The 22,852-nt window shown below is 55.8% G+C and overlaps 1 protein-coding gene across 3 annotated transcripts; it reads right to left on the bottom strand.

Moving 5' to 3' along the window:
* Positions 1–545: 545 nt before the first annotated feature.
* KLHL30 (kelch like family member 30) lies at positions 546–21,775 on the bottom strand. Of its 3 annotated transcripts, none has more exons than XM_072868411.1 (8): positions 21,556–21,775; positions 3,492–4,332; positions 3,233–3,401; positions 2,935–3,021; positions 2,565–2,720; positions 2,288–2,476; positions 1,578–1,723; positions 546–1,013 (listed from the first exon to the last, which is right to left on the bottom strand). In XM_072868411.1, the coding sequence occupies exons 2-8, from the start codon at positions 4,263–4,265 to the stop codon at positions 762–764; spliced, it is 1,773 nt and encodes a 590-aa protein (XP_072724512.1). In that variant the 5' UTR covers positions 4,266–4,332; positions 21,556–21,775; the 3' UTR covers positions 546–761. The 3 variants fall into 3 exon arrangements, with proteins under 3 accessions (XP_072724512.1, XP_072724509.1, XP_072724511.1); XM_072868408.1 differs by lacking the exon at positions 21,556–21,775 and adding an exon at positions 5,350–6,197; XM_072868410.1 differs by lacking the exons at positions 546–1,013; positions 21,556–21,775 and adding an exon at positions 5,350–6,200 and having other exon boundaries at positions 1,636–1,774.
* Positions 21,776–22,852: the final 1,077 nt, after the last annotated feature.

The raw sequence follows: 22,852 nt of genomic DNA, 5'->3' as shown, positions 1-22,852 counted from the left end.
TGTCCTGTCCCGGGGCATCTTCTGCCACCGGCTACCAGCAGAGACAGGTGTGGGCAGGAGGCACCACCCGGCTCTGTCCCACCACCAGGAGCCAGGAGCCACCGAGGTGCAGGCTGCTTCGCCATGACCCTCTGCTTGCTTCCCAGGGGCGCGTGCTGTGCATCCCAGGAGAGAAACCAGGATGAAGGACCCCACTGCAGGACGCTGTGCCACCCAGGGACACAAAGCATCCAAAAGCTCACTTCTGTTGTTCTGCTCCACGGGGCACTGGAACAGGTCTGACACTTCAATGTGGGCCACCCAGGTGCTGGAGAGCTTTGGGTGTCGGGAAAGAGAGATTCCCCTGGTCCCCCTTATGTTCCCCTATGCTGGATGTCAACATGATGGGGAAAGAGGCTATGGCCACCAGGCAGCAATGCCAGTCTGTGATGGGATGGGCCATACTTTGGGAGGCCTCGAAATACCCTAAAAGCTTTGGGGTTTTGGAGGGGGGAAAAAGGCAGTTCTTAAAAAAAAAAAACCAAACAAAACAAACTACAGGAGAGTGTTAGCCAAAGCGTGTTTATAAGGAAAGCCTTTTTCTTTTTCAGCCTCACCTGAGGTGGCGGGGATGGGGGGGGGAACAACATGCTCCCAAGTGCCCCAGCCAGCCTTGCAGAGGGGTTTCCATCTCTCCCCCCGCAGAGCTGAACCAGCAGCAGGGAGAGAGGCAAGAGGGGGAGAACAGCTACACAGGGTGACAGGCAATGCTCCAGGCTCTCCTACCACCCGTGGTCACCCTGGAAAGCCTCCGTCCACTTGGAGGTGTCCATGAAGATGGAGGAGGAGCTGTGGAAGAGCCAGAGGCAGGGTAGGGAGCCCTCCCGCGTCCAGAGGTCCTTGGCGCAGTCATACACTTCCATCTCCACCCTGTAGTCCCCATCCATGCCCTTCCAGTGGCCGCCAGTGACGAAGAGCTGGTCGCCCAGTGGCACCATCCCACCATTCTCGTGGAGCGTGTGCAGGAGCTGCACCTGTGCGAGGGGCAGGGCAAGATGCACAGAGAACCCCTGGGGACCTCTTGCTCCCACCACAGAGGACATCAACCCACCCAGCACATCCATCCTATCTGCGAGGTTTGGGAGCCCCTGGGGCCATGTCTTGCTTCTAGCAGCATCCCTGTGTTGTGCTTGTACAAGAGCAAAGCTGGGGGTGCTGTGGGGAGCAGAGGGTCTAGAGGGCAGAGGGGACAGGCAGGATTTTGCTGGACTGTGCAGGCAGGAGCTCTGCACACCCCGCAGCAGGGTGGTGCTGGAAAAGGGGGGTCCTGTGGGCTTCTGCAGTGTGAACGCTGCTTAAAATCAGTAACTCAGTGTGAAAGCTGTACTTCTAGTGCAGGTGTGATGGGGCAGCAGGGAAGGAAGGATTGGGGCATCTTCGGCTCCGCAGGGATTAATAGAGCCAAGGGATGAGCAGGCAGGAGGGAGAGGGGATGCTGGCACCTGGTGGAAGGGTATGGTTGTGGGGTGCTGGCGGGGAGGGAACAGCTCCCCCACCTCCCCGGGAGGGTGATTGCGCCCAGCCCTGCATCCCGCTACCTTCTGCCAGATGTTGGCCTCCGGGTTGTACACGTGGACCTTCTTGGTGTTGTCCCCAATGAGGTAGATGAGCCCGTGCAGGGTGGCACAGCGCGGGGCCGAAAGGTACTTGGGGATGAAGGGGGATGTGATCACACTCCACAAATCTGCAAGGAGCAGCTGTCAGCAGCACATCTCACCCTTGGCTCTTGATGCAGCTGCCAGTGACCGAAAAAAGCATTGCTGAACCTGTGGCTATTTAAGGGGAAGTTTGAAAGGGAGGGGACAGAGCAGCCAGTCAGGCTTGCACCTGCAGTTCCCATCACAGATGAGGTTCTTGCATAAAAAAAGGGGGAGGAATATTGTTTGTAGTGGTGGTGTGGGATGGGGGAGACCACCACGGGCTGCACAGAGGCTGCCCAAGGAGGTGTAGTTGTCACAGTGGTTTAGTTTCTCCATAACGTGGGCAGCCTCCCCCATCTGTTTGCCCTGGGCATCCCACTCCACCAAAGCTCAGGTCCAGGCTGTGCTGGAGGTCTGTGACTCAAGTCTGTGCTCCTGGCTGGCCCCTGGCCCTGTGCTGCAGCCGTTGCCAGACCCCATTAGCACCTGGTTGCATCCCACAGGACTGTGCCTTGTGGCACAGGATGTCACCTGCCTGGGGGGGGTTGCCCTCAGTCCTGTTCCCCAGGAAGGCATTGGTGGGGCACGGCGGTGGGGCCAGCTCTCACCTTGGACAGGGTTGTAGCACTGCAGGGTGAGTGCGTTGTACTTGATGGCACAGGAGCCCACCAGGTAGAGCTTGCCCAAGCAGCTGGCGGCCGCAAAATTGCTCACATACTTGAGGGCTGGGCTGATGGCGCACCAGCTCTTGTTGTAGGGGTCGTAGCGCTCCACCTCCACTGCATCCACCGTCGTCCCTGCAGGGTGGTGGGATGCTGCAGCCACCCCACTGCTGCAGGGCACCCACGGACGCCCACCCCAGCAGCACCCGCAGGGTGGCCTTACCCCCAATGACATAGATCTCTCCATTGAGGACAGCGCTGGTGTGGTTCGTCCGGGCTTTCAGCATGGAAGCAATGGGCTTCCAGGCACCGTCCCTGGGACAGAAGCGCCAGGCCTGGGTTGTCGACCATGTGTCATTCTGGGACCCCCGGGAGCCACCTGCGAAGGGATGGGTCAGGCGGGCCACCCCCTCCCAGCGCAGCCGTCCCTGGGCATCCCTCAGCAGCAGCCGGATCTGCCCAAGAGGGCTTTGCTCAGAGAGGAGGGTAGCCCCCAACCCCATGCCAGCGCCCCATGCCCACATCTTTGTCCTCCATTCTCCATTCCCACTCCTTGGGGACACCCATGCTGCGCCAGCAGACCCAGCACCTACCTGTGACATACACATTGTTGTTCAGAGCCACCAGGGAAAAGCCCCATTTGTTGTAATCAGGGAAGTCGGGCAGAGCCATCCATCGCCCTGAAACCCAGCAGAGCCAAGTGATGACCTCCCCAGCCAGCGATGATGCTTTTAAGCTAGCCCTGTTTCATGCTTCGCTTCCCCCCCCCTCCCCCGCAGTGCCCCTCCTGACACGAGATAGTTTGGTAAGAGGTGGCTTTGGGGCAGACAGAGGGTTAATTAACATGCAGGGGGTGTGTGCACTTGCCCCAACCTTGCCGTGGGCACTCACTGCTTTTGGGGTTGTAGAAGGCGAAGTTCCTGGGGGTGGCTGGCATCTCCAGCCCCCCATCCTCATCCTCGCTCTCCTCCAGCATGCGGCCGCCGACCACCACCAGCACCTCCTCCAGCTTCTGCGGTGGTGTTGGGGGGTTCTTCTGGGCACCAGCATCGCTCTGCCCCTGACAGAGAGGCCAGGGCAGGACCGTCAGGCTCCAAGCTGAGCCTCCCCCATGGCTCAGGGGGTGGGATTTGGGGGAGGGGGTACCCACCATGGCACGGGATCGGGTGACAAGGGCTTTGCTGGCATCCGAGTCACGAACGAGGGGCTCAGTGGCAAGCAGGTTCTGCAGGTACTGGTCGGGCAGCGAGACAAGGTGGGCCAGCTCCAGCAGCTCGGGCAGGAACTGGGCTCGGGGCCCCGGGTCGTGGCGTACCCAGCGCAGCACGGCCTCAGCCAGGCTCTGCTCCTCCTGCACCTGCAGCTGGTCGTTGGAGAGGTAGATTGCCAACCTCTCCTTGGACAGCTGGAGGAACTCCTCCTGCCGAGAAACGGCTTCAAAGTTCTCCTGCAAGAAAGACCAGGCCTTGGAGGAGACCTCGGGGCAGCCGTGGCTCTCGCCGAACTCACAGATACCTAGGCAGTTGGTGGCGTCCATCTGCTGCCGGAGGTAGCGGCTGCAGACCTTCTGGATAGTGGGGAAGTGGAGCTGACTGGAGGTCCGCATCAGCCCCTCCACGTTGCCCTGGTTGATGGTGACCTTTCCCGTGTAGGCAAAGTCAAGTAGCATCTCCAGCATGCCTGGGTCCACCTCCTTCAGCTCCACCCGTGCCGCAATGCTCTCGGCAAAGTTGCCGGAGAACATGGCATGGAAGTAGTGGCTGCAGAGGGCCACGATGCCGCGGTGGCAGGGGAACTCCCGCCCTCCCGCCACCAGCGTCACATCCGCCAGTTTGGGGTTGGCACGCAGCTGCTGCAGCCCCTCCAGCATACTCTGGGCATGCGAAGGCAGGCAGAAGTCAAAGTCGTCCATGTTCCTCACCATGGTGCTAGGGATGGCCGCGGGGCCTTGCCGGCAGACAGAGCCCAAACAGAGCGTGGCGAGGGTGTCCCTGCCAGGAAAAGGCAATGACATCTTGCTCTCTCCCCACCCACCCCGATGGCACAACTGTGCCTTCCCAGTGCCTGATTTACAGGCATCAGCAGGGGCAGAAGTGCTCCCTGGAGCCCCCCACTCCCACTTCCACGGGTGGCCATGATTTCTCCTCCCTGCGCTCCAAGCTGCCCTGCCGGGGTTGCCACCGATTTTTCGGGGGTGGGGGTGGTTTTGGGGCTGGGCTGAACCCTGCTCCGGCTCGCTCTCTCCCACTCTCACCTGGCCTTTGCAGCCCCCTGGCCGGCCTGCCAGGAGGGAAGTGGCCGCGGTTCCGGCACTGGGGAGGGACACCCCAGCGAGACACGGGATCCAGCCAGGACGGGGGACACACACTATTTTTAGGCGGTGCCGGGGCACCGCTCCCTGCTCTTAAAGGCACCGTACGGGCAGAGCTGCCCGCTGCTGCCCATCCCCGTCGCCACTCGGCTTTGCTGCTTTTTGGAAAGCATCCCTCCGCGGCCAGCTGGGCACCGCAAGCCTGAGAGAAAAGGCTCCTCCCTGCACCCCCCCCCCGCCCCACCCCATCGGTCGCCGGGGGTCCCCGCGATGTCCCTCCACTCCGCGGCTGTGGCTGCCCATGCCGAGTGTTAAATATAGAGTGTTATCTCACTCCTCGGTGGCCACAAATAAACGGCGGCAGCCGCCTCGCCGCGGGGAGCCGGGGGCCAAGACACCGATCCCGGGGGGGGTGGCGGTGGTGTCGGGGCGGTCCCCCTCCGCCCAAACGCTTTCGCCATCGCCCCGAGAAGCCTCGCTTAGCTCGGACAGAACCGAAAAGGCGTTTATTGCAGCCCGCGGCTTCCCGCAGCCCTTCGCCCTCCTCGCCAGCGGGCATCACTCCTCCAAGCTGAAGATCTCGGCTTCCTTCTCCTTCCAGAAGGCAAAGCTGCGGTCGATGTAGCGGCAGATCTCCTCCCCCTCTCCCCCGGCCTTCCCCGGCCGCCGGGCCGAACTCTGGGGGGGTCCGAAATACCTCGCCTTGATGTCGTCGAAGCTGTCCTGCCAGCCCCGCCGGCCGGCGGCGATCTCGTCGGTGACGGCGCGGTGGAAGGAGCGCACCGCCCGCCAGCCGTGCCGGCCCAGCTGCTCGAAGACCTCGAAGCAGAGGAGGTGGCGGCCGCGGCGCTCCTCGGGGGGCAGCTCCCGCTCCAGGATGCGGAAATAGCCCAGCATGAAGAGCTCCAGCGACAGGCTCTCGTAGTCGGCCGGCCCCCCCCCGGCCGTCGCTACGAATTGCTCCGGGGAGAGCGGGGCGCGGCCGGCGGCGGGAGGCGGCCGAGGCGGGGGGCGGCGGGAGGCAGCGTCCCGCCAGCCGCCCAGAAGCCGCTGGATGGCCGCCCTCTGCCGCGCCAGGTGGGCTGCCCCCCCCTCCCCGGTCCCCGCTGCCTCTCGGGGGTCCCCAGAGGCCGGCGGGGGGGGGCCGTAGGCGGACCGTCTCCAGTGGCCTAGGAAGAGCATCACGATCCGCTCCTTCCTCAGGCTGCCCCACTCCGGCGCCGGCCCCGGGGAGCCGACGCCGTCGGAAAACGCCTCCTCGCAGCTGATGCTCGAGTCGCTGGCGGCCTCCGCACCGTTCCCCTCGAAGGCGCCGCGGAGGCTGCGGACGCAGACCCCGCACTGCCGAATCTCCCGCTGCGCCAGGCTGCCCACCGACTCCCGGGGCTGCCCGCCGGCGGCGGCGGGGAGAGCGGCAGCGGGGGAGGCGACCCGTGCCCCCTCGGCGTGGGCCAGCAGGGCGGCCAGGCTGCTGACGGCGCCGGCCAGGCGGCCACACCAGAGGGGCAGGGGCTGCCCGGGGGCGGGCGGGGGGCTGCGCACGGTGATGCTGAGCAGCGGGGCGGGCAGGAGGGCGCGCAGCTGCCGCGCCAGGCGCCGCAGCTCGCCCTGGTACGCCTCGCCCCGCCGCCGCAGCCGCACGCTCTCCACCGCCCGCTCCAGCTGCTGCAGGTCTGCCTCGGTCAGCAGCTCCCCGAAGGGGCCCAGCACGGCCTGGCGGGAGGGCGAGAAGCGCCAGGAGCCCGCGTCCTGCGGAGAGGCGCCGTCAGCGTCCCCCCGGGCCGGCAGCGTGCGCCTCCCATGCCCGGGACGCCCCGTACCTGGCCGCCCGCCGCCTCGTCGTCCGCCAGCCGGGCCCGCAGCCGGCGCACCATCACCTGCCGCTTCCACTCGGGGATGGGGCGGCCCCGCTCGTCGTGCGTGGGCACCAGGGAGTCCGCGTCTGCCTCCGCAGGGTCCGGCCCGGGCGGGTCCGCTGGCTCGGCCACCCCACCCTGCACGGACAGAGTCACGGAGGGCTCGGGGGGGGGGGTGCCAGCTGAGGAAACGAGCCGGGGGCCGCGGGCGGAGCCAGCGACCTACCGGGTGGGCGAAGAAGAGCCCCGGGATCCTGGCCTGCTGCGAGGGCTTGAGAAGCTTCAGCTCCGCCGGCACCGACCTGCCGGACTCCATTCCCCTCCGGGTCGGATGGCTGCCGGGGGGAGAGGCGCAGGCCTCCTCCTGGAGGAGGGCAGGCAAGGGGAGGTGGGCCCCAACACCCCCATGGCTCCCCACGCGTGACCGGGTGAGGGGTGCCCCGTGAGGATGCCCGGCACATCACCTCGGTCCTTGTGGGGAACCCTCCCCGGGAAAGACCCACGGGCAGGCATTTCCTTCAGAAGATGGGACAGAGCTGCAGAGCCCCCGCTGCCCCCTCTCCCCCCGGGGGACGCTGCGATGGACAGCAGAAGCCCGGGGCCGCTCCCGTCGGTGTCAGCCCTTCTCCGGGCACTGCAGGTCCCCGGCTCATCTGCCCTGCTCCCCAGGGGGCGAGGGGCTGGCTTTCCCCGGGGGATGGAGGCACCTGCAGCCCTAGCCACAGTGGGGCCTTACCTGCCGCAGGGGGCTGAGCCGGCCGCTGGGGACAGGAGGCACCCTGGAGCCCCCACTGAGTGCTGGGGGTCGGGTCCCACCCTGGCAACAGCCAAAGGTGGGTGCAGCTGCACACCCAAAGTCCCCACACAGGACGCAATGTGCACTACGGGGCAGGAGGGGAGGCTGGAGGGGTCGGGCAGCCCTGGAGTGGGCAGGGGCCACGGCTGCAGTACTAGGGCAGAGCAGAGTGCAGTGAGCATTGCATTAATATTTGATGGGGGCATCAAGTGGCAGCACCGGGGCTCAGTGGGTGGCACCAGAGCTGGTCCTGGAAACGGCGGCTCGGTCGCTTGGCTCCAAGCTTTGTCCCGCTCCTCAGGCCAGCGGAGAATGGCCGAAGCTGGTCATGGCACCTGCCCCCACACATGGACAAGCCAGGTTTTGGGGACAGAGGAAGGGTTTTGCACTGGCTGGCACAGAGGGCGGGTACCAGCAGTGGGGGATCTTTGGCAGAGGGGCCTGCTGCGCCGCTGCCTGGACACCTGTTACCAATATGCAGCCACGCTTGTTTTCCTGCACTCCACCACCATCCATTATATATGGCCAGGATGGATTAGTGGGGCTCGGTTACAAGTAAGAAATTCCATAGAGGGGTTGGAATACAATCAAGAAGCAGCAGATCAAAGCCTTTAAACACCGATCGCCCTGCAAGGATCCATTACAGATTCAGCCTCTTAATCCCTCCCTGGACCCAGCATGGGCTGACACTCAGCACAGGGAGGCTCTTGTGGGGGGATGAGATGATGCTACTCTGTGATACAGCCGCAGCGCCAGAGCGTGTTACACTGTGCCAAGCCCTCTGCAGTATTGATGGGGATGTAGTATGAAACATGGGAACATGGCCCGGTGCCAGAGGCGCCATGCATCTCAGGTTAAGCAGACAGATGTTGCAAACCATGACACGAGCTGCACGTGAGCCCATTCCTGTCTTGTTGCTGGCCAAGGGGGGATTTTGCCGAAAGCCCTGCAGGGGTTGGATCTTCCTCTAGGTACCAGAAAGCCGCTCGCAAACGTCCTGCCCCCTGCTCCCCTGGAGTGCTGGGGAAGGACAGAAAGGGCCACCTCGATGCCTGGTATGGCCTGGGACCTCTGACGAGAGGATGCTGCTCAGGGGGAGCCTTTGGGAAGTACCAAAGAGCCACCTCCCGCTTGCCAGCATTTTCTAATCTAAATCTCCATGAGATTTTCATCTCTGCATCTGTCTCCGGGACCCAGAAGGCCCTGAGAGGCCATGGTCACCCTGAGCAGCCTCACCCCATGCTCGGCTGCCCTTGCTGGGGCAGACGTGGCCCCCAAAACTCTCGACACCAACGTTTGGGTCCTCTCACTGGGAAGCAAGGACTGCCAAGGTGGCAGGCAGGTGTGGGCAGCAGCTCAGGCCCAACACCAGGAGCTCCCCAGCTACCCGGTCCACGGGAGGGGATGGAGCGGGGCGGCAGCGAGGGCTTGGCACCCTTCGGGGCACGCTGCCACCGCACAGGCCTTGGGGATGCCCCGGAGTGCTCCCCAGCCGGAGGGCAGTGGGGAAGGACTCCGGGTTTCCCTGAAGAAGAGACTCCCTAAATACGAGGCACGTGCTGGCTGGGGCCACTTCTCCCGCGGGCAGCGCAGGCAGCTGCCCTTTGGCAGGCGGCTGTGCCAGGGCTGCCTCCCCCAGCCCGCAGAGCCTCCCCGCGGGATCGCAGCCCTCTGCAGCACGGGGGTGTGCGGGGCCAGGAGAGGAGAGGAGAGGAGAGGAGAGTCTCCCCCAAACCTCCATCTCAGCCTCTTTCCTCGCCTTGGCCTTCAGGAGAGCAGACACTGGCCCCTTCAGGGATCTGCTTGGAAGAGTCCCAGGGGATTCTCCCTCTCCCTCTCCCTTCCAGGGCTGCATCCCCGCAGGGACGAGCAAACGGGCATGGAAGAAACGAGGCGTGGCCCCTCTCAGCATCCCCGGTGTTTTTATTTCAGAGGCACTGGGGGCCCTGGCCCCGCTCAGAAGCGGAGCCAGGGGAGGCGGCGCGCGTGGTCCCCTGAGCCCGGCTCTTCCTCCTGGACCCTCCGCAGCCACGATGGATCTTCCCTGGTCTCCGGCGGGTAGCGGAGCCGGCTGCGCCCGTCGCTGTCCCGCTGCCAGGACAGGCTCCGGACACGCTGGCGGGGCACGGGGGGGCTGCGCTCCCCATGCTCAGCAGACAATCTGCGGCGCCGGGGACCTCCAGGGCCCTGCTGCCGCTCCTGCCGCGACGGCCCTGCGTAAGGATGGAAGCGGCCGCGGCGACGGCGGGCCACCCCAGCATGGTCATCCTCCACCTGCAGGCGTCGGATGGCCGCAATGGGCCCCCAGCAGAGCGGGCAGGTGGCAGCGGTGGCAGCCCAGCACTGGATGCAGGCATGGCAGAATGCATGCCAGCACAGGTCCACACCAGAGGGGCCTTTGAGAGGACCCAAGCAGATAGGGCAGATGTCCCCCTACCAGCAGGTCCTGGCGGCTCCCGGTGCTGCCAGCTTGTGCCTGGATGCCTCCAGTGCTGCTGCTGGGACTCAGTGTCCTGTCAGCTGCTGGTGGGACTTGATGGGTGCCACTGGCAGGACTTGAAGGCTCGGGTTCTGCTGGTGGGACTCAGTGGCTCCTTGGCTGCTGGCAGGTCACAACGTCTGGCGTGCCATTGGCAGGACTCGATGGCTCGGGCGCTGCCCGCAGGACCCGACGTCTCGTGTGCCGCTGGCAGTACGCGGCGCTGGCATATATAGCTGCCCATTGCAAGTGACATCACAGGGTGATTGTGACTCTGGTGGCATCACAAGGCTCTCGGGGGCGCAGCCAGGGGCACGCCCAGGAGCTCCCCCAGCCTCAGAGACAGACCCCATGAGGCAAAGCCCATCTGGCAGCGTGCTTCACACCTCCACGTTTGCTCAAGCCCCTTTCAGGCAGTCCCTGTTGTTGTTGGTTGTTGTGCCAGCATCACACACTCACAGAGCGGTTGGGGTTGGCAGGGACCTCCAGAGGTCATCTGCTCCAAGCCCCTGCTGAAGGAGGCCCACCCTGAGCCAGACGGACCCCGGCCACCACTGAAAAGAGCCAGGCTCCATCTTCTTTGCACCCTCCCTTCAGGTATTTATATCTGTGGAGAAGATCCCCCACGCCTTCTCTTCTCCAGGCTGAACAGTCCCAGCTCTCTCAGCCCCTCCTCACTGGAGAGATGTTCCAGTCCCTTCCCCATCGCGGTGGCCCTTCACTGGACTCTCTCCAGTCTGTCCCTGTCTCTCTTGTCCTGGGGAGCCCAGCACTGGACACAGCACTCAAAGCACACAAAGGCATAAAATATGATTTATGTGAATATGCTACAGAAAACCTCAATAGTTGAACTGCTGATGTTTTGCATCCTGTCATTAAATACTCAGCTATGCAGTGAAAAACTTGGAGTTTTTCCTGCTCTCTTTGGAGGTTTCTCTCATGTCAATTATACAACTGCCAAGTAATATCTAGGATGCTTTTTTTTGTTCAATACTCTTTACCTTTCCCTTGAAACACAGAAGCACAAGTGCAACCAAAACACCAGTAGAAATGCTAGTAAAAAGTCATTTTATTCATGCACTTGTGCAATGTGATCAAAGCGCCCTGGAAATGTGAGATGATCTCTCTCAGGAACACATATTGCTAATCAGTCCTGTGTTGGGGGGAGGGGGCGGGGGGGGGGGGGGGAAGGGCAATCAATAGAGGTGAACCAAGGTAGACTAAGGAAATACGGTCATGGCCATCTGCCCAAAAAATGCCCAGTCCAGTGCTCTTCTGTGCAGTTGCAACTACACAACCATGCATTGCCACAGAATACCCATCAACTTTGCTGACCAGGATAAAGTTTAACTTATCTATAGTAAAACCACTGAATCACCCATCCAGCTGTGTTCTTTTCAAAATTACCTACTCATAGGTAGTTGTGTCTTAATTTGATTCACAAAGAGGAAAAAATCAACTTCAGCTTTTTACCTCAGGGCCTTCAGTTTGTTTGTTGAACTGATAGACTTAACTTTTTTTCAGTAATCTACTTCTCTTTTGAACTACTGTGTAAAAATCACTTATGTCAAAAAAATTTTTAAACAAAGTTGGTGCCGAGTATTAGAGAAAGGAAGGTGAAAATATCACCCCATTGTAAACACCAGCCCCGCGTAATTAGTACTGGAGACTGATGAGGCCATAAACACTCAAAAAACCCCCACCACTACACACTCTACAATTGTGCTAAATCTGGACAAGAATAAATTCATTTGCAACTGTCCTATTTCCCAAGCATCGGTATTACCTTTGATGTCCATTTTCTTACTGCATCAACACAGCCCATGGATCTGACAGACTCTACAGTAAGATAAGGAGAAGCTGCTGCTTGAACTGACATTCCAATGGGCTTCAAGTTCCTCTTGCTCACAAAACCAGATCACTAGATCAAGCAAGTGTTTAATACCCATGTCAGACCACCGTCTCAGCAAGGGCTCGCTCTTGTCTGGTCCTTACTTCCTTCTGTGAAAGCTGATGAAGGAGATAAAGAAGCAGATAAAGAAGCTCACCCTCTCCTTGGCTTCTCTTAGACTGGGAAGCAGTTAAGGAAACGGAACAACCTTTTAAGCTCTTCCTTCTACAAGAAGGAGAGTAATTACAGTGGAACTGCCCAAGTAGCTTTTTCTGCAGTATTTGAGAGATTTATTAACTCTGGCCACAACAGGTGACAGTCCTCCTATGTCTTGAATGTTACACTTGCTAGAAGATACAGTAAACTATTCTTTAGTTTACTGCTTGTAGGACAAAACTAACTGTAGTCCAGGCAACAGATAGCTACAATTGGTAACTGTTGTGGTTTAGCTTCAGTTGGCAACTAAGCACCACACAGCTGCTCGCTCACACTCCCCCCCCCCCCGTGAGATGCGGGAGAGAATTGGAAGAGCAAAAGTAAGAAAACTTGTGGGTTGAGATGAGAACAGTTTAATAATTGGAAAAAATATATAATAATAATAAATTGTAATGAAAACAAGAAGAGAGCGAGAGAGGAACAAAACCCAGAAAAAAACAAGTGATGCACCTGCTCACCACCTGCTGACCAATGCCGAGCCAGTCCCCGAGCAGTGATCGCTACCCCCCGGCCAACTCCCCCCAGTTTATATACTGAGCATGATGGCATATGGTATGGAATAGCCCTTTGGCCGGTTTGGATCAACTATCTTGGCTGTGCCCCTCCCAGCTTCTTGTGCACCTGGCAGAGCATGGGGAGCTGAAAAGTCCTTGACCAGCATAAATATTACTTAGCAACAACTACAACATCAGTGTGTTATCAATATTATTCTCATACTAAAATCCAAAACACAGCACTATACCAGCTACTAGGAAGAAAATTAATGAAGAAGAAGATTAATCCCTTCTAGGGATCCAACACTCTCTCTGTGACTCTTGCCAGAGTCCAGCTCCAAAACTGAAAATGTCCAGGGATTGCTCCCACACCAAACATGCCAGGACTGAAAGCTGTTGCTGGTTCTCACCTTCCCTTGGCAGCACATTCACAGCCCCACAAACTCTGAGGCTCTGCACTTGCCTAACCTCTGCACTGGAGGCAGAACAACCTTGTGCCCTGGGACAGGCTAAGACCTGACAGGCTGAGGAGAATGGTATAGGAATTCTGATGGATGCCATGTGAGCACTGGCTCCCATTTTGGGGTTTCCCATTTTGAAAAGAGGATGCAGAAACTGGAGAAGGTCCAGAGGAAGTATGTCATTATGGGCTTAGGAGCCTAAAGCCCATGAGCTGTGTGGAGAGGCTGAGAGAACTGGACCTCTTTAGTCTGCTGAAGGGGAGGCACAGGGCAGTGTAAAAGCAGGTGACACTTACCTGGAGAGATAGTAGAGCCAAACTCTTTTGCAGTGGCAGATGGTATGGCAGAGGCAACAGACACAGGCTTCTTCCTGGGAGCTTCATACTGGGTCTTAGGAAAAACTGAGAAGGTGCAAGGTGCTGCACTGCAGCGTTTTCAATTTCAGAGGTAGGCTCTGTGATGAGAGTGAGATAGAGAGTGTCGTACCGTTCGGAGGTAAGCAAGTGCAGAGCCCCAGTTCGTCCCAGACCAAGGTGTCTGGACTGAAAATATTACGGATTCTGACTGTCCCTTGGCAGCCCATTCACAGCCCCACAAACACTGCGGTTCTGCACTTGTCTAGCATCCTAATGGTCCAACACTCTCCCTCCCTCTTGGCACAGCCCAGCTCCAAAATTCAAAACGTCCAGCGATTGCTCCCACACAAAAAGTGCCAGGACTGAAAGCTGTTGCTGGTCCTCACTGTCCCTTGGAACCGCATTCACTGCCCCACAAACACTGGGGCTCTGCACTTGCCTAGCTTCCTAAGGGGACAACACTGTGTATCTCACTCTTGCAGAGCCCAGCTCTGAAATTCTAAACATCCAGCGATTGCTCCCACACGAAAGGTGCCAGGAGTGAAAGCTGTTGCTGGTCCTCACTGTCCCTTGGAACCACATTCACTGCCCCACAAACACTGGGGCTCTGGACTTGCCTAGTGTCCTGGTTTTGGCTGGGATGATAGAGTTAATTTTCTTCCTAGCAGCTGGTATAGTGCTGTGTTTTGGATTTTAGTATGAGAATAATATTGATAACACACTGATGTTGTAGTTGTTGCTAAGTAATATTTATGCTGGTCAAGGACTTTTCAGCTCCCCATGCTCTGTCAGGTGCAGAAGAAGCTGGGAGGGGCACAGCCAGGATAGTTGATGCAAACTGACCAAAGGGCTATTCCATACCATATGATATCATGCTCAGTATATAAACTGGGGGGAGTTGGCCGGGGGGTAGCGATCACTGCTCAGGGACTGGCTGGGCATCGGTTGGTGGGTGGCGAGCGGTTGTATCACTGTTTTCCTTTCCCTTGGGTTTTGTTCCTCTCTCACTCTCTTGTTGTTTTCCCTCTCATTACAATTTTTTTTTTTTTCACAATTATTAAACTGTTCTTATCTCAACCCACGAGTTTTCTTACTTTTGCTCTTCCGATTCTCTCCCCCATCCCACCGGCCGGGGGGAGGGTGAGCGAACGGCTGTGTGGTACTTGATTGCCAACTGGGGCTAAACCACAACAGTCCTTTTTGGCACCTAACATGGGGCTTGAGATAATAACAGATTAACCAGAGCATATTAAAGAATTTATATCTGTTAGTAGTTGCAGGCCACGATATTGATTAATCTGTTCTTGATATTGGTTTACCTGATCCACACCATGCTCATTATTTTGCTGTACATGTTAAAGATTGGTGTTGGTTTTTGCAGTTTGCTGTGCTCTGCTTTAATTGGTGATGTTTTGCCTGTGAGATTTGTAATTAAAACAATGACCTTGGGTTTATTTTGGTATCTAGGTGCTGTACTTAAACCATTACTGTATTGTCGGGTACCACCTTATGGAGACAATAAACAATTATACTTCTTCCTCTGAGAGTTTTTTTATGGAGGAAATGCAGAATGGCACCTTCACTACTTTCTTCTACAATGTTTCCTCCTTTGTTAACAATAACTTTTCAGTATCTTGAACATCCTTGGGTCGTTAAGATACATCTGTTGGTACTGCTTGGGAATACTGTTTTGATTTTGTCCAAGATTAGTAAGCAATTTAAGAATATAATCCAGAGATCTGCCCCAAGGCCGGATAGTTATGAGTGGCAGGGTGTGTGGGATAGCATGGACAAATGCCTAGGATGGTGGGCACCTCCAGTGTTTTGGAACTTCACCCCTGAACAAGTGCAGAATCTTGAAAAATTAGTAGAATATTTGGAAAAAGTATGTTGTCACCCTGACAATTCTAAGGAGATACAAATCACTGCAATGTGCTGGGGCCTGGCCCATGCCTACTGGGCCCTGTTTCAGAACCCTGTTTCACAACCCTATTCAGAACTCTCAAGGACCTCAAAATGACAGACACCATGGGTACTCCGGCCCCCACCACGACAGGCACCGCGGCTGCTCCGGCCCCCCCTGCAACAGGCACTGTGGTTCAACCGGGGAACCAACCCATGTCAATATCAGTCGCCCCTATACACAAGAAGAAATCCTGGAAGCGAAAGTCAGCCCATTTAGAAAGGGAAGATGAAAGACCAGGGCCATCACAAGGAGAGGAAGAGGAAGAACTTGTGGATGAGATGGAAACCACCCAATCCCTATCCCTGAGTGAGCTGCGAGATATGCGAAAAGATTTCAGCACATTGTCACCTGGCTGCTCCGATGCTGGGATAGCAGGGCCAGTAGCTTGGAATTAGAGAGTAAGGAAGCTAAACAGCTGGGATCCCTTTCTAGGGAAGAGAGCATTGACAAAGCAATCGGAAAAGGGGCACCAGCCCTCAGCCTCTGGAAGCAACTCCTGTCAGCTATGAAGGAAAGATATCCCTTCAAGGAAGATGTTGTAAATCGCCCTGGGAAATGGACCACCATGGAGAAAGATATCCAGTACCTGAGGGAATTAGCTGTGTTGGAGGTGATTTACGGTGACCTGGATGATGAGCGGTTACCCAAAGATCCAACTTCCGCACACAACCCATGTGGCGGAAGTTGGTATGGAATGCACCATCATCGTGTGCCAACTCATTGGCAATACTGAACTGGAAAGACAGAGAGGGTCCAACAGTGGATGAAGCAGCTAGTCACCTCTGGGAATACGAAGAAAGTATCTCTTCCTCCCTTGTCTCAGCTGTGGAGAAACCGTCCTGGAATTTCCACAGGTTTCCAGCGACTCAAGAAGATCCAGCGACTCAAAGAAGATAGGTCCTACTTTCCACCTGTACACACCAGTATCTCAGCTAATAGGAGTCAGCGTTCCTCTGCTCAAGAGAGAGGATATAGAGGGTACACACCATGGGGCACCCTATGGTTTTTCCTGCGTGACCACAGAGAGGACATGAGGAAGTGGGATGGAAAAAATACCTTGATCCTAGAGGTGCAGGTACGTGAGTTGCAAGGAAAAACAGTCACCAAAGGGGCTTCTTCCACGATAATTGCTGCTCTGGTTTCCAGCAGACAGTTCCCCAGACAGAGTAAAAGGGATGATCTTACTCCTGATTTTAATGAAGGAGCTCCTGACTCGTATATACAAGAAATGGGTAATGAATATTATGACCAGGACTAGGGGGGCCCTGCCTCCAGCCAGGTGGAGGAAAGGGACAACTGGGTTTACTGGACTGTGTGGACTCGATGGCCTGGCACATCAGACCCACAGTAGTATAAGGCTCTTGTAGACACCGGTGCACAGTGTACCCTAATGTCATCAAGCTATGTAGGGGCAGAACCCATCTGTATTTCTGGAGTGACAGGGGGATCCCAACAGCTAACTGTATTGGAGGCCGAAGTGAGCCTAACTGGGAATGAATGGCAAAAGCATCCCATTGTGACTGGCCCAGAGGCTCCGTGCATCCTTGGCATAGACTACCTCAGGAGAGGGTAGTTCAAGGACCCAAAAGGGTACCGGTGGGGTTTTGATATAGCTGCCTTGGAGACAGAGGAAATTAAACAGCTGTCTACCTTGCCTGGTCTCTCAGAGGACCCTTCTGTTGTGGGGTTGCTGAGGGTTGAAGAACAACAGGTGCCAATCACTACCACAACAGTGCACCAGAGACAATATTGCACCAACCGAGACTTCCTGATCCCCATCCATAAACTGATTCGTTGACTGGAGAGCCAAGGAGTGATCAGTAAGACTCGCTCACCTTTTAACAGTCCTATATGGCCAGTGCAAAAGTCTAATGGAGAGTGGAGACTAACAGTAGACTATCATGGCCAGAATGAAGTCATGCCGCTGCTAAGTGCTGCCATGCCAGACATGCTGGAACTTCAATATGAACTGGAGTCAAAAGCAGCCAAATGGTATGCTACAATTGATATCGCTAATGCGTTTTTCTCAATCCCTTTGGCAGCAGAGTGCAGGCCACAGTTTGCTTTCACTTGGAGGGGCGTTCAGTACACCTGGAATCGATTGCCCCAGGGGTGGAAACACAGCCCTGCCATTTGCCATGGACTGATCCAGACGGCACTGGAACAGGGTGAAGCTCTAGAACATCTGCAATACATTGGTGACATTATTGTGTGGGGCAATACAGCAGAAGAAGTTTTTTGAGAAAGGGAAAAAAATAGTCCAAATCCTCCTGAAAGATGGTTTTGCCATAAAACAAAGTGAAGTCAAGGGACCTGCACAGGAGATCCAGTTTTTAGGAATAAAATGGCAAGATGGACATCGTCAGATCCCAATGGATGTGATTGATTAACAAAATAACAGCCATGTCTCCACCAACTAGCAAAAAAGGAAACACAAGCTTTCTTAGGCGTTCTGGGTTTTTGGAGAATGCATATTCCAACTTACAGTCTGATCGTAAGCCCTCTCTATCAAGTGACCCGGAAGAAGAACGATTTCAAATGGGGCCCTGAGCAATGCCAAGCCTTTGAACAAATTAAACGGGAGATAGTTCATGCAGTAGCCCTTGGGCCAGTCTGGGCAGGGCAAGTTGTAAAAAAATGTGCTCTACACTGCAGCCAGGGAGAATGGCCCTACCTGGAGCCTCTGGCAGAAAGCAGCAGGGGAGACTCGAGGTCGACCCCTAGGGTTTTGGAGTCGGGGATACAGAGGATCCGAGGCCCACTATACTCCAACTGAGAAAGAGATATTGGCAGCATATTAAGGGGTTTGAGCTGCCTCGGTAGCGGCTGGTACTGAAACACAGCTCCTCCTGGCACCCCGGCTGCTGGTACTGGGCTGGATGTTCAAAGGGAGGGTCCCCTCTACACATCATGCAACTCACACTACGTGGAGTAAGTGGGTTGCACTGATCACACAATGGGCTTGGATAGGAAACCCCAATCACCCAGGAATCTTGGAATTAATTATGGACTGGCCAGAAGGCAAAGATTTTGGAATATCACCAGAGGAGGAGGTAACGCGTGCTGAGGAGGCCCCACTGTACAATAAACTACCAGAAAGTGAGAAGCAATATGCCCTGTTCACTGATGGGTCCTGTCATGTTGTAGGAAAACATCGGAAATGGAAAGCTGCTGTATGGAGTCCTATACGACAAGTTGTAGAAACTGCTGAAGGAGATGGTGAATCGAGCCAATTTGCAGAAGTAAAGGCCATTCAGCTGGCTTTAGACATTGCTGAACGAGAAAAGTGGCCAGTGCTCTATCTCTATACTGAGTCATGAATGGTGACAAATGCCCTGTGGGGGTGGTTACAGCAATGGAAGCAGAACAATTGTCAGCGGAGAGGCAAACCCATCTGGGCTGCAGCATTGTGGTAAGATATTGCTGCCTGGGTAGAGAACCTGGTTGTAAGAGTACATCACGTAGATACTCACATGCAAGAGTCGGGCCACTGAGGAACATCAAAACAACCAGCAGGTGGATCAGGCTGCTAAGATTGAAGTGGCTCAGGTGGATCTGGACTGGCAACATAAGGGTGAATTATTTATAGCTCGGTGGGCCCGTCACACCTCAGGCCATCAAGGAAGAGATGCAACATATAGATGGGCTCGTGATCGAGGGGTGGACTTAACCATGGACACTATGGCGCAGGTTATGCATGAATATGAAACATGTGCTGCAATTAAACAAGCCAAGTGGTTAAAGCCTCTGTGGTATGGAGGGCGATGGCTGAAATATAAATATGGGGAGGCCTGGCAGATCGATTATATCACACTCCCACAAACCCACCAAGGCAAGCGCTATGTGCTTACAATGGTGGAAGCAACCACTGGATGGCTGGAAACATATCCCGTGCTCCATGCCACCACCCGGAACACTATCCTGGGCCTTGAAAAGCAAGTCTTATGGTGACATGGAACCCCAGAAAGAATTGAGTCAGACAACGGGACTCATTTTTGAAACAACCTCATAGACACCTGGGCCAAACAGCACAGCATTGAGTTGGTATATCACTTCCCCTATCATGCACCAGCCTCTGGGAAAATCAAACGACACAATGGACTGTTAAAGACTACACTGTGAGCAATGGGTGGTGGGACATTCAAACATTGGAATACACATTTAGCAAAGGCCACCTGGTTAGTTAACACTAGGGGATCTGTCAATTGAGCTGGCCCTGCCCAATCAAAACTTTTACGTACTGTAGAATGGGATAAAGTCTCTGTAGTGCACATAAAAACCATTCTGGGGAAGACAGTATGTGTTACTCCTGCCTCAGGCAAAGGCAAGCCCATTCGTGGGATTGCTTTTGCTCAAGGACCTGGGTGCACTTGGTGGGTAATGCAAAAGGATGGGGAAGTCTGCTGCGTACCTCAAGGGGATTTGATTTTGGGTAAGAATAGCCAATTAACTAAATGCTATGATGTTAATTGCTATATAATACTGTATGTCATCACTTTTACGGTTACTATACACCATATCAATGGTATTTCAGTAAGAATCACCCAGATTAATGAAGAATGAACTTTGATGAAACCAAGCAAAGTGCAGCAGTGATGGAACCAGAACTGACTTCAGCATGCAATAATCCAACACCACACACGGTCTCTCCTGCCCTGAAAGGCTGTTATGACAGATAGAGCCCAAAGTCATGGACTAAATGAACTGAATGGACATTCTAGAGGGATGTCCCATAGACCAAGGGAATGATATCTGTGTGTATATATCAAAAGACAGGAAAAGTGGTGGTGATTAATTGGAATGTATTGGAAAGGGTAGAACCTGGGCATGACATAGATGGGGTGGATACTGTCCTGGTTTTGGCTGGGATGATAGAGTTAATTTTCTTCCTAGCAGCTGGTATAGTGCTGTGTTTTGGATTTTAGTATGAGAATAATATTGATAACACACTGATGTTGTAGTTGTTGCTAAGTAATGTTTACATTGGTCAAGGACTTTTCAGCTTTCCATGCTCTGTCAGGTGCAGAAGAAGCTGGGAGGGGCACAGCCAGGATAGTTGATGCAAACTGACCAAAGGGCTATTCCATACCACATGACATCATGCTCAGTATATAAACTGGGGGGAGTTGGCTGGGGGGTAGCGATCACTGCTCATGGACTGGCTGGGCATCAGTTGGCAGGTGGTGAGCATTTGTATAACTGTTTTTCTTTCCCTTGGGTTTTGTTCCTCTCTCACTCTCTTGTTGTTTTCCTTCTCATTACAATGTATTATTATTATTATTTTGTTCCAATTATTAAACTGTTCTTATCTCAACCCACGAGTTTTCTTACTTTTGCTCTTCCGATTCTCTCCTAAATCCCACCGGGTGGGGGGAGGGTGACCGAGTGGCTGTGTGGTACTTAATTGCCGACTGGGGGCTAAACCACAACACGTAGTTTCCTATGGGTGCAATACTTCGTATCTCTCACGCCACAGCCCAGCTCCGAAATTCGAAGGGTCCACTGATTGCGCCCACACGAAAGCTGCCAACACCGAAAGCTGTAGCTGGTTCTCACTGTCTCTTGCAACTGCATTCGCTGCCGCACGCCGGAGGCTCCAGAGCCCCATACGGAGGCGAGCGCGGTATAGCGCACCACCGCGCATGTGCAGCGCTAGCGCTGCAGTCCCGACTGTTGGTGGATGGGCGGCAGCAGCGAGCCCAAGGGCATGCGCTGTCGAGGCTCGGCCGCACCGCTTTTCGGGGGAACGGGCGCAGCGGGAAGCCCGCAGGAAACCACGCGAAGGCGGCAACAAAACTACACCTCCTGCCGCGCCGTGGGGGCCGCGGCGGTAGCAGCAAGGACTACGCCGCGCCGCACGCGCCCGAGAGCGATGCGGCTGCCCTGCAGCCCAGTCCACAAAAACTACACCTCCCGGCATGCATTGGGAAACACAGCGTGGCCGCCCGGCAGCGGAGGGCCGGAGACTACACCTCCCGGCATGCTTCGGGAACCAACATGGCCGACCGGAAGCCCCGTGCCCCAGGACTACAAGCTCCCGGCACGCCGCGAGAGCCGGCCTTCCCTGCTCTCTGAGCCCGCGGGGACACCGCTCCCCCCCCGCCCTGCCGAGCCCCCAGCGCGGCGCCGTGCAGCCCCGCCGCCCGGCTTCGACACGGCGCGGCCACCCCGCGTCCTCGCCGCCTCTCCGAGCCTCCGGCACGGACCCCGCAGGCCCCGCCGCCCTCCTCGGGGCTTTCCCCGTGACCGCCGGTCAATCGCGCGGCCGCGCCCCCGGACCCAAAGCCCCCCATCCCCTCCTTCTCCCCGCCCCCCGGTGAGCCCCCAGCGCCCGCCCGTCCCCCGGGTCACTGTCTTCCAGCCCCCCTCTACGTCCAGCCCCGCTCACCTTCTCCCTCGCTGCAGCTGCAGCCGCAGCCCGGCAACGCTCGGCAACCGCTCCGCCCCTCCTTTCCCTCACACCGGCCCCCCCACAGCCACCCGGGCAGGGCAGCACCAGCCCCTCCACCAGCAGCCACCCCTTTACAGGGAGGGGCCGTCGCCATCGGCCTCACCGCCCGCACCTGGGGCTCCTCCAGCCCCAGCCCACAGCTGGAGGCCAGCAGGAACAGGGGGCGGTGCTCTAATGCCGTCCGGTGCACACTGGAGCCTGGTTGCTTGTGCATATTGACCGCAACCTGATTTGATACTCTCGCCAAGAGATCGACGAAAAGCCTACCCTTTCTTTGGCAAAATAAAAACCAAAAACCACAGTAAGGAATAGCAGGTGAATGTGTTTCCAAATAATAACCCATAACTTGTACTCAGACCAAGAGCAGGTCTGATGATGTGGTACGCTAATCAAACATCTTTCACACTGTAAGAACAGATGCACTCCTTTGCCAAGGGGCAAATCATGTACAGGCACAAATTTCCTTTTATTTTTGTCACACAACCGTTCTTTTACACCAGTCAGTGGGTTCAGAACTAGGAACAGAAAGAACAGGACAAGCTAAACACCCACACAAGCCTTATATCCATAAGAAATTATTAAAAACCCCAAACAACCCACATTTTAGATTGCATTGGCTTAGGGACTGCCTCCTTCAAATGCCAGGGCAGAGTGGTGGAATCAGTCACAAAATTCAGTTGCCTAACAGGAGACAGCCCTTCTCCTCGCAAGGCAAATTTTTCAAAACATCGTACTGTTTTCCAACTTTACCAACTACCCTACCAGCGTGAACTGAGGACGTTTTCCTGTGGGTTCATTTGACACTAAATTCAGTTTTTAGCAGGTACAAGCAACCAAGCGCAAGATAGAAAGTAAGCTAAGATACTGTCTGCCGTACAAAATTTGTTCAAGATTGTGCCTGCGGGAATGGCACAAAGCCCACGATTACTGAACAAGTATGTTGGAGGCCCTATGGCAAACAGTGCTGACATTTTGGGAAGCTCTTTTCCTGTCAAGAAAAGGACCTTTTATACAGTATCTCTATTGGAATTCTGGCTGCTTCCTACTCATTCTGGCAAGTTAGCTTTCACAGAAACCCTGAGGTCTTAAACCACCAAGCAACATTTTAAATTCTTGTTCTCTACCTACAGGGACTTTCAGCAAATCAGAACACTACTTAAAGCAAAACTCTGGGTCTGTTGCAAGCAAATCAAATACCTAAGCCATGGACAGGTGTCTGTAGAAAGATTACTTG

Source organism: Ciconia boyciana, chromosome 7, assembly GCF_034638445.1.
Source record: "Ciconia boyciana chromosome 7, ASM3463844v1, whole genome shotgun sequence".
NCBI classification, from domain to species: Eukaryota; Metazoa; Chordata; class Aves; order Ciconiiformes; family Ciconiidae; genus Ciconia; species Ciconia boyciana.
The sequence above is the reverse complement of the archived record's forward strand: the minus strand, read 5'-3'. Positions and strand labels throughout refer to the sequence as shown.

Coding starts and splice junctions, on each gene's coding strand:
- KLHL30 (XM_072868408.1), bottom strand. CDS start 5,834: ATGCTCTTCCTAGGCCACTGGAGACGGTCCGCCTACGGCCCCCCCCCG. Junction 4,333..5,349: donor TTCGACGACATCAAGGCGAG/GTATTTCGGACC, acceptor TTTTCCTGGCAG/GGACACCCTCGCCACGCTCT. Junction 2,477..2,564: donor AGAGATCTATGTCATTGGGG/GTAAGGCCACCC, acceptor ACCACCCTGCAG/GGACGACGGTGGATGCAGTG.